At 50.3% G+C, this 17028-nt stretch overlaps 1 protein-coding gene across 1 annotated transcript in view; it reads right to left on the reverse strand.

Annotated features, from left to right (window-relative positions):
• LOC135362477 (proline-rich protein 36-like) overlaps positions 1-17028 on the reverse strand; it is an 81680-nt gene that overhangs the window by 31824 nt on the left and 32828 nt on the right. Inside the window, exons 4-8 of the mRNA XM_064577709.1 lie at positions 16274-16885; positions 16066-16221; positions 15745-16023; positions 15455-15552; positions 14074-15224 (exon numbers count right to left, since the gene is read on the reverse strand). Of these exons, the coding sequence (XP_064433779.1) occupies positions 14074-15224; positions 15455-15552; positions 15745-16023; positions 16066-16221; positions 16274-16885 (2296 nt within the window). The remainder of the gene's footprint in view (positions 1-14073; positions 15225-15454; positions 15553-15744; positions 16024-16065; positions 16222-16273; positions 16886-17028) is intronic.

Here is a 17028-nt window from a genome sequence, read left to right on the forward strand (position 1 = left end):
GAGACCAAATCCAACCCTTCAGGCTGTTTTATAAATAAAGTTTCATTGGAACACAGCCATGCCCGTTCGTTCATACATCGTCAATGCTGCTTTCCCCTACACCGTCAGGGCTGCGTGGCTGGAGTGGAGACCATCTGACCTGTAAACCAAAGATGTTTACCGTCAGACCCTTACAGAAAAACATGCAGACCCCTGTAACAGAGGAAACCAAGAGGCCAATAAGCATAGGGAAGGGTGCCCAACATTATTAGCCAACAGGAAAGTGCAAATTAAGCCTATAGTAAGATACCCTTGCGCACCCATCAGAATGGCTAAAATGGAAAAGATTGGCACCAAGTGTGACAACGACGGGGGATGGTTGCAGCTCCCGTCCGGGAAGGCTGCTGGGGGGAGTGGCACAGCGTTGGGAAATAGCATGGCCGTGTCTAGTACAGCTGAGCATGCAGATGTCCGTGGCCGGCATCCCTGGGTGTGTACTCAGGACAAGTGAGGGCTCTGGCCACCAGGATGGTCATAGCACCTTTGTTTCTAATAGCCCCAAACACAAAACAACCCAAGTGGTCACCAGCTGCAGAAGAAATTAAACTAATTGTGCTATAGTCACGTAATGGGACAGTATGCAACAATACAAAACCCCAAACTATTGCTATACACAAGGACATGTCATAGACTCAATATTGAGCTCAAGAAAGCAGGTCCTAGAATGCAGAGTGTATGATTCCATCTCTAAATTTTAAGTGTAGTGACATGTGCCAAAGGTCAGAGCAGCAGTTACCTCTAGGGTTGGGCGATTAGTTATTGAGCGATTAGTCTTTCTGGGCCCGAAAATGTTCTGCATCTTGCTCTGGGAGTTGCTTACATGGCTGTAGACGTATGTAAAAGGACACTGAACAGTTAAGTGCCCCTAAGATTTGAGCACCTACAGTAGAAATGGTGTATATCTCAATAAAAAGTAAAACTATTAAAGAAAAGATACTGGGAATCCATTTGGCTTTGAACCTTATGCCAATATATATATTTTTTAATTCCAGTTAGTGAACATCGAGTGCTATATTAATTTCAGGTGTACAATGTAGTGCTCATCAGGACAAGTGTACTCCCTAGTCCCCATCCTCTATTTCCCCCTTCCCCCAACTTCCTCCCCTCTGCTAACCCTCTGTTTGTTCTCTATATTCAAGAGTTTGGTTTTTTGTTGTTGTTGTTTTTCTCCTTTTCTCTTGGTCTGTTTTGTTTCTTAAATTTTCCATATGAGTGAAATCATATGTCTTTTTCTGACCCACTTATTTCACATAGGATTATACTGTCTAGATCCAACTGTGTTGTTGTAAATGGCAAGATTCATTTCCTTTTTATGGCTGAATAATATTCCATTTACATTTGTGTGTGTGTGTGTGTGTGTGTGTACATACATACATAACACATCTTCTTTATCCATCCATCCATATTTGGTTCTTATAAATAATGCTGAAGTAAGCCTAGAGGTACGTGTATCTTTTCAAATTAGTTTTTTCGTATTCATTGGGTAATTACCCCGTATTGGCATTATTGGATCATATGGTAATTCTATTTTTAATTTTTTGAGGACCCTCCATATTGTTTTCCACAGAGGCTGCACCAGTTTGCATTCCCACCGATAGTGCACGGGGGTTCCTTTTTCTCCACATCCTCACCAACATTTGTTGTTTCTTGCCTTTTTGATTTTAGCCATCCTCACAGTGTGAGGTGATATTTCCTTGTGGTTTTGATTTGCATTTCCCTGATGGTGAGTGATATTGAGCAGCTTTTCATGTGTCTGTTGGCCAACTGTATGCCCTCTTTGGAAAAATGTCTGTTTATGTCTTCTGTCCATTTTTAATTGGATTATTTGTTTTTTGGGTGTTTTTTGAGTTGTATCTGTTTTTTATATATTTTGGATCCTAACCCTTTGTTGGATTTGTCACTCACAAATACATTCTCCCATTCAGTAGATTGTCTTTTAGTTTTGTTGGTCGTTTCCTTTGCTGTGCAGAAGCTTTTATTTTGATGTAGTCCCACTAGTGTATTTTTGCTTTTGTTTCTCTTGCCTCAGGGGACACATCTAGCAAATGTTGCTACCCCTGATGTCAGAGACATTACTGCCTGTGCCCTCCTCTAGGATTCTTATGGTTTTAGGTCTCACATTTAGGTCTTTAACTCATTTTGAATTTATTTTTGTGTATGGTGTAAAAAAGAGGTCCAGTTTCACTCTTTTGCACATTGCTGTCCAGTTTTTCCAACACTATTTGTTGAAGAGACTTTATTCCCCACTGGATATTCTTTCCTGCTTTGTCGAAGATTAACTGACCATATAAATGTGGGTTTATTTCTGGGCTCTCCATTCTGTTCCATTGATCTATGTGTCTATTTTTGTACCAGTACCATGGCATTTTGATTACTATTGCTTTATAGTATATCTTGAAATCTGGGATTGTCATACTTCCAGCTTTGTTCTTCTTTAAGACTACTTTGGCTATTCAGGGCTTTTTTTGTTGTGGTGATGTTTTTTTTTTTTTTTTTTTTTTTTTTTTTTTTTTTTCAGTTCCATACACATTTTTAGGACTATTTGTTCTAGTTTTGTGAAAAATGCTGTTGACATTTTGATAGGGATTGCATTGAATTTGTAGATTGCTTTGGGTAGTATGGACATTTTAATAATATTTTTTCTCCCAACCCATGAGCATGGAATATCTTTATTTGTCTGTGTCCTCTTCAATTTCTTTCATCAGTGTTTTGTTGTTTTCAGAGTAAAGTCTTTCATCTCCTTAGTTAAGTTTATTCTGAGGTATTTTATTCTTTTTGGTGCAATTGTAAATGGGACCGGTTCTTAATTTCTCTTTTGCAGAGTAAAGTTTTAACTAGGATACCTTTTAGGCTTTGCCATCAGAAAAAGCAAATTTTTAGAATGTAATTGTGCATCTGTGGTAAAATTCTCCATAGTAACCCATTCTCTCCCCTTCTTATACCCTCCTCATATCCTCGCCTCTCCATTGCCTTCCTGTCCCCTTTCTTCAAAGCTGAGGGGACTAACTGGTGGTTCACCTGACTCTCCAGCCTGATCTCTGATGGGGACATGTCTTAAGACATGTCTTAAGCCCAATGAAGGAACCCCTAGCCCAGGCTGATGCTGCTCCATGCACTGGTGACAATCAAGAGCCTTCTCCTTCACTCAAAGTTGCATGTAGTGGGGGAAGGGTCTCCACAGTGTCACTTGTCCCAGTAGCATCCAGGCAGACAAAGCCACAGGGCCAAGACCTTTCTAGGTGAACCCAAGCCTGACTCTGCAGAGCAAACACCAGGAACCCTGGCATGCCCCAGACAGGAAAGGACCCCCACCCTGTGATGTACAGGGTGCTGGTGGATGCAGGACCACAGACGTGAAGGAAGGACAGTGAATGCAGCCCCCTCTGGTCTTGAAGCAGGGCGAAAGATTGCTAGCGGGTGATTCGGGTCGTCGGCCACACTCTGTTCCCGCAACACTCCGTTACGGTCTGACGGCTTCACACGTGCTGAGATCGTGGTTCATGTGGTTGTGGAGGGCTGGAGTCCCATCAGAAGTGTCCCTGTCCCTCCCCCACCACTGCTTGGGGGGCGCTGGTGCCCCAAGTGCTGGATGGTGTCGTGTTGGAATGGCAGGTCCACAAACGCTTTTCCCACGAGGGGCTGACTTAGTGCACTCCGCACTGACAGTGGGGGCTGCCCAGAAGTGGAAGCCATGGGACAGAGTCTCCAACCCCCTCCTGGGAACACACCCCAAACAAAGCAACCTCTGGAAGAATAAGACAGAGGTTGGAGGGCGGCAGGCGAGCATTCCCGCGTGCCTTCCTGCCCGTCACTCTTGCTCAGTCCGCAGAGCAACCACTGGGGTGGTCTCCAGCCCGCAGCTGCGGGGTCACTCCCGGAGGCTAACTCTGCACCCAGGGTCATGGGTCCAGGTCATGATGGGCTCCCTAGGGGGTGACTTCTCACATCAGTATCCAAGAGGAGGGGCTCAATGGTTCGGGGCCATTTGTCTGGCGACATCTGTCCCTAGAAGCAGGAGGGGTGCACGTCAGACAGACACACGTCTTTCCTTTCCCCGCAGCTTCGGGCTCCTTGGATTCCAGCTCTGAGCATTTGCAAGGCCTGCATTTTGAGGGCTCTGTGGCACCGCATTCGTTTGCAGTGACTGCTCTTGCAAAACACCCCAAACCAGGCAGCTTGAGACCCCAGAACTGTATTCTCTCACTGTTCTGGAGGCCACAGTTCTGAAATCAGGGTCCGTCAGGTTCCGTCCCTTCTGGAGGCCCAAAGGGACATCCTTTCCATGCTTTTGTCCCAGCTTCTGGGCGCTGCGGCCAAGCAGGGCATTTCTGGGCTCGAAGCTGCTTCACCGAAGTCCCTGTCCCCGGCTGACCCGGCTTCCCTCCTGCCAGTCTGAGTCCGCCCGCTCCGCCTGTAAGGACACCAGTCGTGTTGGATCAGGCCTGTGCCATAGCCCAGTATGACCTCATCTCAACTAATTATGTCTCCAGAGACCCTATTTCCAAATAAGCTCACTTTCTGAGGCTCCAGGCAGACATGAATCTGAGGGGATGTTATTCAAGCCCGTACCGGCACCAAGCACCAAATGGGTGCATCTGTCACCTCGTTCTGCATGAGGCAGAAAGAACTCCGGTGACCACACCCTAGAGAGAACCTCAGGCCACACGTTGGAAAGGACAGGGGCCAGGACTAGGTGAGGAGGCCAGGGCTAGAGAGCACGTTGCCATGGTGATTGTGTTTCGTGTCCATCATGGTTCCCCAGCTCCCACGGGGTCCTGTCCTTCCCTCCATGGGTCTGGGTTATTCACGTCAAAGCATCTTACACACAGGGCCTGTGGGTGGCCAGCAGCCTTTCCTCCTCACCCGATAGTTTGGGGTCCATCAGAAGCCCGGTAGTAGGCTTGTCGCTCTGGGAGGGGTAGGAACAGCCTGCCCTTCCAGGAGGGTGCGCAGCCCGTGAGTCCTGGGTGAGGGAGCACCCTCGATTTGTCAATCTAGCAATGGATGGAGGACCCTTCTAAGCCTAACCCAGGGCACAGTCACTCACACTGTTTCCCAGAGGGTCAACCTTTGGTGGTTAGACAAGAGTTCGGGTGGGGTTTTATGTCAAGGGATGGCAGAGCCTGGGGATTTAGTGTCCTCACTATGATGTCATGAACCTCAGGATGGGGTGGGGTTTGGCTTTGAGAACCCTGCCTGGGAGCTGAGCACAACAATGTCCCCATGCCCACCCAGGGAGAGGACAACTGTCATGGGCAGTGAGGGACCCCAGAGGGAGAATGCCCTGCAGTGCCAGAAACAGGGAAGCTTGTCACTGTCCTTATACTTGTAAGGTAGGAGCCTGAGTGTGGCCAACTGAACCTGTGAGCTGTCTCACCTTGTCTGTTCTGATGGACTCTGTGACTTTGGACAGTGCCTTCTCCTGAAGACAGGGTTTGCTATCAGCAGAACTATTATAAAATATAACCAGCAGGATTCTTTCATATGCAGGTGGTAGAAACTTATCTCAACCTGCTTAAGCCTCAAAGGGGACTCAGGTTAGGTCCTTTCTGAGACTCGGAAAGAAGCTTCAGGAACAGCTGGATCAAGGGTCCAGGTATCAGGATTTTGTTTCTTGCTGTCTTTTGGCTCTACTGTTTTCTCTGTGATAGCTTATGTTCTCGGAGGATTTCCAAAAGCAACATGATGGCCGTTGGCACCCCAAGATTAGAGTATTCTAGGTGCTTGTGAGTCAGGAGAGAGGTTCTCTAGCGGGACAAGATTGCCCGTTAGGACAGGAGCCCTGGACAGCGTAATTGGGAACAGTACATGTGCACAGGGTGTGCATCTATTCCGACTCCTGTTCGCACCCTCCCAGCGTTGAGTTTCTGGGCTCCAGAAAGCTAACTGCACAACCTTGCCTTGCTCACCAGACTAGGCTGTTTTGTGTCCCGTGGTTTTGCCTGTGTGTGCCTTCTGCCGGAAATGCCTTTGCGCCATCCACCTGCCCCCACTCGCTCCTAGCCCATCATCATCTAAGGATCCTTCCTACTCCATGTCTGGTCCCAGCATAGAGCTCACGTGGGGGCCGTGCAAGCTCTCAGCTCCACAACTTGAAATCAAAATCTTTCTGTAACAAGGTCTCCAAGATTTTCACATGCTCTTTCAAGTGTGAAAGCACCACTGATAACCGCTGCTTATCCATCAGTGTTCAGCTCAGAGGCCACCTCCTCCAGAGAGCCCCCCTGCCCTGCCACCCCACCCCAGCCTGTAGCAGGGACAGTTAGAGAGCCACGGCGGCCCAGTGCCAAAGACATCGTAGAAGCTGCAGAGATTCTCACTACATATGTGGGCGCAAATGCAGGCAGTAACACACACAGGCACACTTTGGGTCAAAGAGAGTCATGATTGCGGGTCGTTCTCCAAATTGCTCCTGAACCCTCTTCTGTCTGCCCTGTGCCCAAGGCTGACTCCTGTCTGCTCTCCAGGCCCTCTGGGGGCGGCCCTGCACCATTCCTGGGACAGCCCCCCACTGGGCTCAGCAGATGCCACCTCCCTGTCCTCCCTCCAGGCCCAGGGGTGGGACCACCTCCCCCTGTGGCTGGAGGCTGGGAGCCCCCTCCTTGGTCCTGCCCTACTCCCTGCTTCAGCTGGGGACTGTCCCCTGGCCTCTTCCTCCAGACCCTGTGGGAGAAGCGCTTCTGCCTGGGATCTTCCCTGGTCCATTTGGAGACTCTGCTCTCTGTGCAGAAGATCAAGGAGACTTTCCTCTCTTTACACATTGCACACACACGTTTTTTTCCTTTCAGTAATTTATTTATCTACAAGCAATTAATGAAATTGTCAATTCTATTTTTACATTTTCCAGGTACTCAAAAAACAACTACAATAGTCTAGATTCTGCATTCTGGGGCGTGCGCGTGTGCACGTGTCCACGTGCATGGGAGTGTATGCTTGTCTTCGGGAGAAAACGTTGTATTTTGACTGCTTAAAATATATAAGTGTTAAACAATAAATAGTATCATAAACAAAACAACAAAGATTAAGAAAAAAATCACGGAACAAGGAAGAAATGGTTGCAGATTCTTAAGCTTTCCTATCTATAAGTTTAAGATTAAATTAATCCCATGAATTTAGGACTAAAATAAGAATTAAAGACTAAAATATGAATTCATAAAACAACTACAATAGTCTAGGTTTGCATCCTGGGGTGTGTGCGTGTGCACGCGTCCACGTGCATGGGAGTGTATGCTTGTTATCAGGAGAAAAGTTTGTATTTTGACTGCATAAAATTCACAAATGTTAAACAACAAACAGTATCTTAAACAAAACAACAGAGGCTAAGAAGAAAAAAATTGCAGAACAAGGAAGAAATGGTTGCAAATTCCTAAGTTTTCCTATCTATAAATTTAAGACTAAACTATTGCTATGAATTTAGGACTAAAATATGAATTCAGAACTAAAATATGAACTTAGGACTAAAATGTGAATTTAGGACTAAAATTTGAATTTAAGACTAAAATTTGAATTTAGGACTAAAATTTGAATTTAGGACTAAAATATGAGTTTTAGGACTAAAATTTGAATTTAAGACAGCACAAACTCTTTCATACAGTTTGAGTGAGATGTTTTGTTTAAGGTTTTTCTGTTCTCTTTTTTTAAGGCAATCACATAAATACTGAGTTATTTCTGCGTAACTGTAACCCTAGTCCTAGAGCACAGAAATGGTCTTGTTTGAAAGTCTCTGTCTATGTCCACAATAGAGGATGTCTTCAGTCCCAGTGGCATTAATTTAAATCCGACCACCATACCTACAGCCGAGAGTTCTAAAGCGTCCGGCAGGGAAGCTATGTATTCATGACAATGTGGACAAAGCTCTAGTTACACAGTCTGTGATGGGGTTCCACCGCTATCCTGCAGAGAGTCACTGTGGCATCAGTTCCGAAATGGTAGCCGTTTTACTAGAGAGAGAGCCATCAGACGTTCTTCACGGAGCTCTGCGCAGATGCTGAGCCGGGCTTTGGCTGCTCAGAGCCCGGCTGCCCTGAGCCCGGTCACCCTTGCTGGCGACTCCGGGTCCCGGGGCCCTCACGGTGGACCTCCCATCCCCCCTGGGGGCCTGATGACCCCGGGTACCCCCTGACACTTCCCAGCCTGCGTGGGCTGTGGGCGGAGCAGCAGGACCAAGAGGGTCCCTCAGGACAGGCCGGCAGCTGGACTCCACACCGGCTAGCATCCGCCTCAAGTGATCATTCTCTTTCCTTAGCTCCTGGAACTCCCTCTCTCTGGATGCAGCCACCACCCAGCTCTTCGCGACTCTGTCCTGATGGAAGAGGACCAGCTTGCGATGATAGTAGGAGGTGGTTCTCTCCAGCTCTTTGCCCAGGTCTTGGGCCATCTTCTTGTAGAGGTTGCGAATCTGGCACGTGAAGTTCATTTCTCTGTGCACGCTGGCCAGTTTCTTCTTCATTTCCAAGCACTGAGCTTGCGCCTGAAACGCTTTTCGGTCAAGTTGCAGGATGTATTGCTCCTGTTCATCCAGGGGGTTCTGAAGTTTCAGCTTCAGCGGCTGAATCTCCTTGTCTGGCTGTGAAGTTTCCTTCTGCAAAGAGGCTTCCTGGGTTTACAGGCTGTGGATTTGTCGTGTCAGCTCCACGATCTCTTGCCTTTCTGCCCACAGTCGTCTGGCTCTGTGTTGCTGTTCCCCTTCGGGACTTGGAGGGGACCCAGGGCAGCCAGCATCCTCAGGGACGCCCTTCAGATCCACTGCTGCCCAATGGGCGGGCTGATCACCATTTCCTGCTCCCCTCTTTGGCTGGACTCCCTGGGTCCCAGCACCGTTGTGCTCTGCAGGGAGGTCAGGCGGGGGGACGGCCTGCAGCCCGGGTCCGGCCCTGGACGGGGACTAGCCGGCTTGATCTTTCGGGACCAGCTCCATGCATGCCTTCGACGGCTCCAGCCTTTCTTCCTCCTCCTTCTCCTGCCCTTTCTGCCTCCATCTCGAAACTTCTTGGTTGAGCGGTTCGGGACCTTCTGGAAAAGGAGTGTTTTCACTCTGATCCTTCGTTCTTTTCGTCAGAAGCTGTTTTCCATCCTTCTCCGATGTTCTGAGGATGGGTTTTTCCCTAGGGACCTGGGGCAGGTCGGGAGGCTGGTCCAGTTCCTTCAGTACCTTCCTCAAAAAGTTGACAGTGTCCCTATCCACCAGCCTGCTCAGTTCTGTGTTCATTGCCGACAAGCACAGGGCTTGTAACAAGGGAGGACTGGCCACCACCGCGGGCGGCCTGAGGGCGGCCTCGGCTTGTGTGGTTGGGCCACTCTCCTCACGGCGGGCTCCACACACTTCGTGGCGGGCAGAGCCCCTGTGGCCCAGTGCCTTCGCGCTTCTTCGAGTGAGTTGTCTCTTCACTAGGAGAACCAGCAGCACAGTCCATATGAGCACCGCACAGGGCAACACGGGGAGACTCGGGGTGTGTCCCCAGCTTTCAGAAATCAGCTGCAGCGCCCCCCACAGGTGCTCCAACACCAGCTGGCAAGTGGATCTGGTGGCCAAGAGGGCGCCCTCCATGGCTGCGTCAGGCTCCACAGCTCTGTCTCCAAGTGCCAGAGTCCTGTGGCCACAACGGACCACTGAGAATCCTGTGGAGAGTTCCACCTATGAGGTCAACGGTGCCCGGCAACCAGGGCAGAGCAGTTGGGCTGGGGGAGGGGAGGCCAGCCAGGTTCCAGAAAACAGTTGCCCCTGACTTTGCCATGAAGTAGAAAGTTGTCTCAATCACACAAGCCCTGGGGGAGGTGGGAAGGGCTGATCCCGGCCCGGAGCCCAGCCACTCAGGCCCACCTGGCACTACAGCAAACCTAGGGGCTCAAGGCAGGGCCAGGTCACGTCCGTCCGTGCGCACAAGACAATCAGGGCAAAGTGTTCAGGCCTCCTTCCCGGGCGAGGCCCGTTCTCCTGATCTGAAGTTTCCCTTGGCTTCAGGGACTCCTGGTCCTGTCTGCAAATGTCCCAGGGATCTCCCTCCATTTTTAATTGCATCACATTAATAGCCTTTTTGATTTCAACACGCGCAGATTTTAGTTCTTTCATTTCTCCAGAAAGAGATTCTGTAGTGTCTTCTATGCTTTTTTCAAGCCCATCTATTATCTTTATAATCATTATTCTGAACTCTAGTTCTGACATCTTACTTACCTCCATACTGATTAGGTCCTTGGAAGTCAGTACTGCCTCTTGTTCTCTTTTGTTGAGGTGAGTTTTTCTGTCTTAGACCATTTTGTCCAGGAAGAATAGATGAATGAAAGAACAAAATACCACAATGACAGCAATGACCCCAGAGAAATATACACTAAACAAATCAGGAGAGATCTTAAACTAAAAAAAAAAAAAATTGAAATTAAAGAATCAAAAGGAGAATATAACCAGAGGTGAACAGAATAGAGCAATACACTGGATCCTGTGTGTATTTTGGTCTGTTTGTTAGAAAACTAGATCCCAAAATTGTAAAGTAAGAAAAACTTATGTGTGTACAATAATAAAATAAAATACAGTGAAAGAATAGAATGTAACTGTAGACATGAAAATTAAAAAAGAAAAAAATGAAAAAAAGAAGACAGGAATATAAACAGGTGAACAGAACAGAGCTATACATTATATCCTGAGCGTATTTTGTTCAGTTTGTTTGAAGAAACTACATCTCAAAATTATAAAGAAAGAATAACATATATATACAAAAATAACATTAAATACATTGAAAGGATAGAATGTAAGTGTAAAGATGAAAGTACAAAAATGACTTTAAGAAAACAAAACAAAACAAAGACAAAAAAGAGAGAATACGATCAGATAGGTGAAGAGAAGAGAACCATATGCTAAATTCTGGGTGTATTTTGGTCTATTTGTTAGAAGAAACTGCATCCCAAAATTGTAAAGAAAGAAAAACTTATATATATACAAAAATAAAATTAAATACAATGAAAGGATAAAATGTAAGTGTAAAAATGAAAAAAAATATTTTAAAAAAAGTTGATAAAGTAAGAAATTGGTTGAATAATGAAAGAGAAAAAAATTAAAATAAAAGACTTCTCAATTTCCTATGGCTGCTATAATCAATTATTACAAACACGGTGGCTTGAACACAGTTCTGGAGGCCAAGAGCATGAAGTCAAGGAGTCAGCAGGGCCATGCTCCCTCCAGCCATTCTAGGAGGGAATCCTTCTTTGCCTCTTCAGTTCTGGTGTCTGTTCTCATTCTTTGGCTTGTGACATTGTCACTCTAATCTCTGACTCTGCTGTCCCATAGTGTTCCCTTTTGTGCGTCCATCTTCTTCTGTTTGTTAGAAGGACACCTATCATTGGATTTAGTGTGCACCTGGGCAATCTACAATGATCTCTCAATATCCTTAACTTAATTACATCTGTGTACTCTATATCTAAATATGATCACATTCACAGGCTCCAGGAGTTAAGATGTTGACATATCATTTTGCGGGCCACCATTCAATGCACTACAGAAGTAATACATTCACTTACTATTCTTTTAGTAACTGCAATCAAAGGTAAAAAGTATGCCTTTGACTTACTACAGACAAATATAAATTAGAGCCTCTGATCTTTTCCCAGAAAATATGAGGACACTAGAATACTTTAACTTCATTTACTACTCCCACAATCTACATATCATTGCTGAACTATATTTTATTGTATTCACTGTAAGCCCAAGAAGGCAGTGGAATATAAGGAACAATGCAGAGGATCATAGGGGAAGGGAGGAAAGATCAGAGAAGGAGACAAACCGTGAGAGACTCTTGACTCCAGGAAAAAAACTGAGGGTTGTGGAAAGGGAGGTGGGTGGGGGGATGGGGTAATTGGGTGATGGGATTTTTAAGGAGGGCACGTGTTGTGATATGCATTGGGTGTTATATGCAACTAATGAGTCATTGAACACTACACGAAAAACTAATGATGTACTATATGTTGGCTAATTGAATTTAAATTTTAAAAAAAGAAGGCATTATCACTCTGGAAAACTGTATGGAGGTTCGTCAAAAAGTTGAAAATAGAGCTACCCTATGATCCAGCAATTACACTACTGGGTATTTACCCCAAAGATACAAAGGTAGGGTTCCGAAGGGGTACATGCACCCCGATGTTTATAGCAGCAATGTCCACAATAGCCAAACTGTGGAAAGAGCCAAGATGTCCATCGACAGATGAATGGATAAAGAAGAGGTGGTATATATATACAATGGAATATTATGCAGCCATCAAAAGGAATGAGATCTTGCCATTTGCAACGACGTGGATGCAACTGGAGGGTACTATGTTGAGTGAAATAAGTCAAACAGAGAAAGACATGTATCCTATGATCTCACTGATATGAGGAATTCTTAATCGCAGGAAACAAACTGAGTGTTGTTCGAGTGGGGGGTGGGTTGGGAGGGATGGGGTGACTGGGTGATAGACACTGGGGAGAGTATGTGCTCTGGTAAGCTCTGTGAATTGTGCAAGACTGTTGAGTCTCAGATCTGTACCTCTGAAACAAATGCAATATATGTTAAGAAAAAAAAAAAAGAAGAAGGTAGCGGGAGGGGAAGAATAAAGCGGGGGAAATCGGAGGGGTAGACGAACCATGAGAGACAATGGACTCTGAAAAACAAACTGAGGGTTCTAGAGGGGAGGGGGTGGGAGGATGGGTTAGCCTGGTGGTGGGTATTGAGGAGGGCACATTCTGCATGGAGCACTGAGTGTTATGCACAAACAATGAATCATGGAACACTTCATCTAAAACTAACGATGTAATGTATGGGGATTAACATAAGAATAAAAAAATAAATTAAAAAAAAGAAGGCATTATTATTGCTTTACACAGTTAATACATGGGCAGCACAACAAAATAGACAGAAATATTAAATTTTGGAAGTATCTAATTAATGAATTTTTTTTTTTCTTCAAGAGGAAAAGGATCAATTGGATTTATTTTTTCAAGTGGATCTTTTTTATTTATCCATGTTTTTACTCTACAAATGCTTATTTAGTGTCTTCTCTGTGGCAGGGATTGGGAATAGAGGAGCAAACATGGCAGACAAATTCTCCAAAGCTTGGGTTATAAAACTGTTGAACTGGAATTTTTGCCTGGAGAGGATCTCTAAGATTATCCGGTAAAGTGTATTGCGATGTTGAGGAATCTGAGGTTTAGTAGGTTGAATGACATTCTGTTCCAGGAGGTCACACAATCAGAACCATGGGGTCCTTAAGCTCCCCATGTAGTGTTTCTAATCTCTAGAGCAGACATGAGCTACCCACTGCATTTGAAGCAGGCAAGGCTATGTGGGCTCCAGCAGAAAACTGTTTTATGGACACAATGCATCTTCACCCCTTGGAAACTATCTCCTAAATGTATATCTTTGGTCAAATATAATACCCATGACCGATTCCGGAAAAAAAACAAGATCTGTGGAAGGTTCTAGTCGTGGAAAACTTTAATATGTTATTAGTAATGATCATAAGAGTTAGTATCTCTTGAGCACACACAATATGCCAGCGTCTGTGTTAAGAGTTTTGTGGGGGCATTCAGGTCTCATGACAGCTTTATGAAGTTGGTGTCATGATGCTCATCCTTCTTTTAAATGTGAGGACGTTGACACCAGCCTGTTCAGGTGGTGACATGGCGAATGGTGCAAACAGGTGCTCACCTGGAGAACTGGGCCTTCTCCAACTCTAGGCAGTCCCAGATGTGAGTGCTGATCGACAGAAGATGCAGCTGTTCTTTCCAGGAGTTCCCTGAGCTGTTCTAGCAAATTCCCAAGATCACACCAGTCCTCCCAGAGAGAAGGGGAGAGAAGAGTGGCCTAGTCCTTTCCCCCTTCTCTTAAATCACTTGCTAGAATGCTGCCCTTGATGGTTCTTCTTTCACGTATTGAAGTAGTATTTTCCATCTAAATGTGGCCATTGCATCAGGAAGAGGGGGAGCTATGAAAACAGTCAATGTGTCCCATGTGGTTTGTCCACGCGGTGCTGGTAAAGTGACACAGTGAAGGCAGGCGGCGGGGCAGGCACCTTGGCAGCAGGAGGTGGCAGGAAGCGTCGGCAGGAAGCGAAGGCAGGCGGCAGTGGCAGCGGGCCGGCAGGTGGTGACAGGAAGCGGCGGCAGGAAGCGAAGGCAGGCGGCGGGGCAGGCGGCATTGGCGGCGAAAGGCGGTGACAGGAAGCGGCGGCAGGAAGCGAAGGCAAGCGGCGGGGCAGGGGGCAGCGGCGGCGGCAGGTGGTGACAGGAAGCGGCGGCAGGAAGTGAAGGCAGGCGGCAGGGCAGGCGACAGTGGCAGCAGGCAGCAGCGCGGGCAGGCTGTGGTAAGCAGTGGCTGGCAGTCAGGCAGCCACAAGCAAGGGAGGTGGGCGGTGCGAGGAGGTAGCAGGCGTCGGCGGCAGGAAGCGGTGGGACGCAGGCAGCTGGGGCGGCAGGCAGGCAAGCCCCGGCAAGCGGCAGGCAGGCGGCAACAGGAAGCAGCGGCAGCGGTGTCAGGAGGCAGTGGCAGGAAGCGGTGACAGACAGCAGAGGCAGGTGGCGCGGGAAGGTGGCAGGAGGAGGCAGGCTGCAGCGGAGGCAGGCAGTGGGGGCAGCGGGCTGCAGGCGCCAGCGGTAGGCAGGCAGTGGCGGCAGATAAGAGGTAGCAGGTGCAGGCTGCAGTAAGCAGCGGCTGGCAGGCAGGCCACGGCAGGTAAGGGCCGCGGGTGGTGCAAGGATATAGCAGGTGGTGGCAGCAGGCAGGTGGCAGACATCAGCATTAGGCAGGCGGCAGCTGTGGCGATTGGCAGGTGGCAGCGTTAGGCCGGCGGTGCTGTCAGCGGTGGGGTTAGGCAGGCAGCTTTGGCATGCATTCTCGGGGTTAGGTAGCTGGGCCCGGTGGAACCAGGCTGCGGCAGCAGACGGCGGTGGCAGGCAGGCGGCCACGGATGCGGCGGGCAGCAGGCGGCGGGCGCAGGCAAGGGCGGTGGGTTGCAGAAGGCAGGTGGCGGCGGCAGGCAGAGGTAAGTGGCAGCAGGGGGCGGCAGTGGTAGTACTGACTGGTGGCGGCAGCAGGCATGCGGTGGCAGGAGGCGGTGGCAGGCAGCGGCAGGCAGGTGGTGGAAGTCGGTGACAGGTGGCAGCGGGCAGCAGCAGAGGTGGCAGTGGTGACAGCACCAGCGGGTGGCGTCCTCGCCTGCAGTGGCTACAGGGGCGGCAAGGGCTGCAGGGGCGCCAGCTTTGGGCAGCCCCGGGTCATTGGGTGGCAGTGTGTGGCAGCCTCAGCAGCAGGTGGCATTGGCTTCAGCCGGAGTCACGGGCGGGGGAAGCAGGCGCCGCGATAGGGGCGGGGTCAGCAGCAGGCGGGTCAGCGTTGGCAGCGTGGGTCAGTGTGGGGAGGGGCGCCGGAAGCGCCGGCGGGCATCTGCGGGTTACGCGGCGGCGTCCCCGGCGTTAGCGGCGTCCGCGGCGTTCGCGGCGTCAGGAGTAGTGCTGGCGTCAGTCGGCTTCAGCGTTGGGTAGCAGCAGACGCTCTGGGCAGCAGAGGCAGCAGCAGGAGTATCAGCAGCGAGCGGCGGCAGCGGTAGGTCCCGGGTTAGTGGGGGTCAGTATGTGGCAGCGGGAGGCGGTGGAGGCAGGGGAGGCAGGGGGCGGCAGTAAGCGGTGGGGGCAGGGAGGCAGGTAGCGGCAGGCAAGTGTGGTGGGCGGCGGCGGTAGGTGATTGCAGGCGGCGGCAGGAAGCGGTGGCGGGCTTGGGTAAGAAGCGGCAGGCAGGCAGGCGGCGGCGGCAGGCAGGCCAGGGCCGCGGGCGGTGGAAGGAGGTAGCAGGCGGCGGCGGCGGCAGTGGGCGGGGGCAGGCAGGCTGCGGCAGGCAGCTGGCAGACAGTTGCAGGCATGCTGCAGCACTGGGGGTACGCAGTAGCCGCAGGTGGCAACAGGCAGTGGCGGCAGGAAGTGGCGGCGGGCAGTGGTGGGGTCAGGTAGTGGCGGCCGGCAGGCCCCGGCTATGGGCAGGCAGGGGGCGGCGGCGGCAAGAGGTGGCAGACGGGGGCAGGCAGTGGTAAGCGGCGGCAGGCGCAGGTCCAGGCAGCAGCGTTAGGTAGGCGGCAGCGGTAGGCATGTGCTGGCGGGGGGCTGCCGTGGCGGGTAGTGGTAAGTGGCAGTAGGCGGGGGTAGGCGGCGATGCTGCAGGCCGTGGCGGGCTGCAGGCAGCAGGGGCCAGGCAGGAAGCGGCGGCTAACAGTCGCAGCCGGCCGTAAGCGGTGGCAGAAAGCGGCGGCAGGGGCAGGTGTCAGGGGGATGCGGGCCGCAGCGGGGGCAGGCAGTGAGGGCAGCAGACAGCAGCGGCGGCAGGTGGCAGCGGCTGGCGGTGGGGCCAAGCGGGCTGCAGGGGGCAGCGGCAGCAGGTGGCGGCGGTAGGCAGGCAACGTTGGCAACCATCGTCGAGGTTAGGCAGCAGAGGCTGGTGGCAGTAGCCGCAGATGGCAACAGGCGGTGGTGGCAGGAAGCAGTGGCAGGCGGTTGGCGGGGACAGGTGGTGGCCGCAGGCAGCAGTGTTAGGAAGGCGGGAATTGCAACTGTTGGGAGGCGGCAGTAGTAGGCATGCGTTGGTGGCGGACTGCGGTGGCGGGCAGTGGTAAGCGGCAGCAGGCGGCGGTGGTAAGGAAGCGGCAGCGGGCCGTGGCGGGCAACCGGCAGCGGTGTCAGGCGGCAGTGGCAGGAAGCGGTGGCAGACAGCGGAGGCAGGTGGCGCGGGAAGGTGGCAGGAGGAGGCAGGCTGCAGCGGAGGCAGGCAGTGGGGGCAGCGGGCTGCAGGCGCCAGCGGTAGGCAGGCAGTGGCGGCAGGTAAAAGGTAGCAGGTTCAGGCTACAGTAAGCAGTGGCTGGCAGGCAGGCCACGGCAGGTAAGGGCCGCGGGTGGTGCAAGGATATAGCAGGCGGCGGCAGCAGGCAGGCGGCGGGGACAGGCAGGTGGCAGAGAGCAGCATTAGGGAGGTGGCAGCGGTAGGC

The sequence above is a fragment of the Mirounga angustirostris genome, unplaced genomic scaffold, assembly GCF_029215605.1.
Source record: "Mirounga angustirostris isolate CCGP_5_RB_7025 unplaced genomic scaffold, mMirAng1.0.hap1 SCAF_14, whole genome shotgun sequence".
Lineage (NCBI taxonomy): Eukaryota > Metazoa > Chordata > Mammalia > Carnivora > Phocidae > Mirounga > Mirounga angustirostris.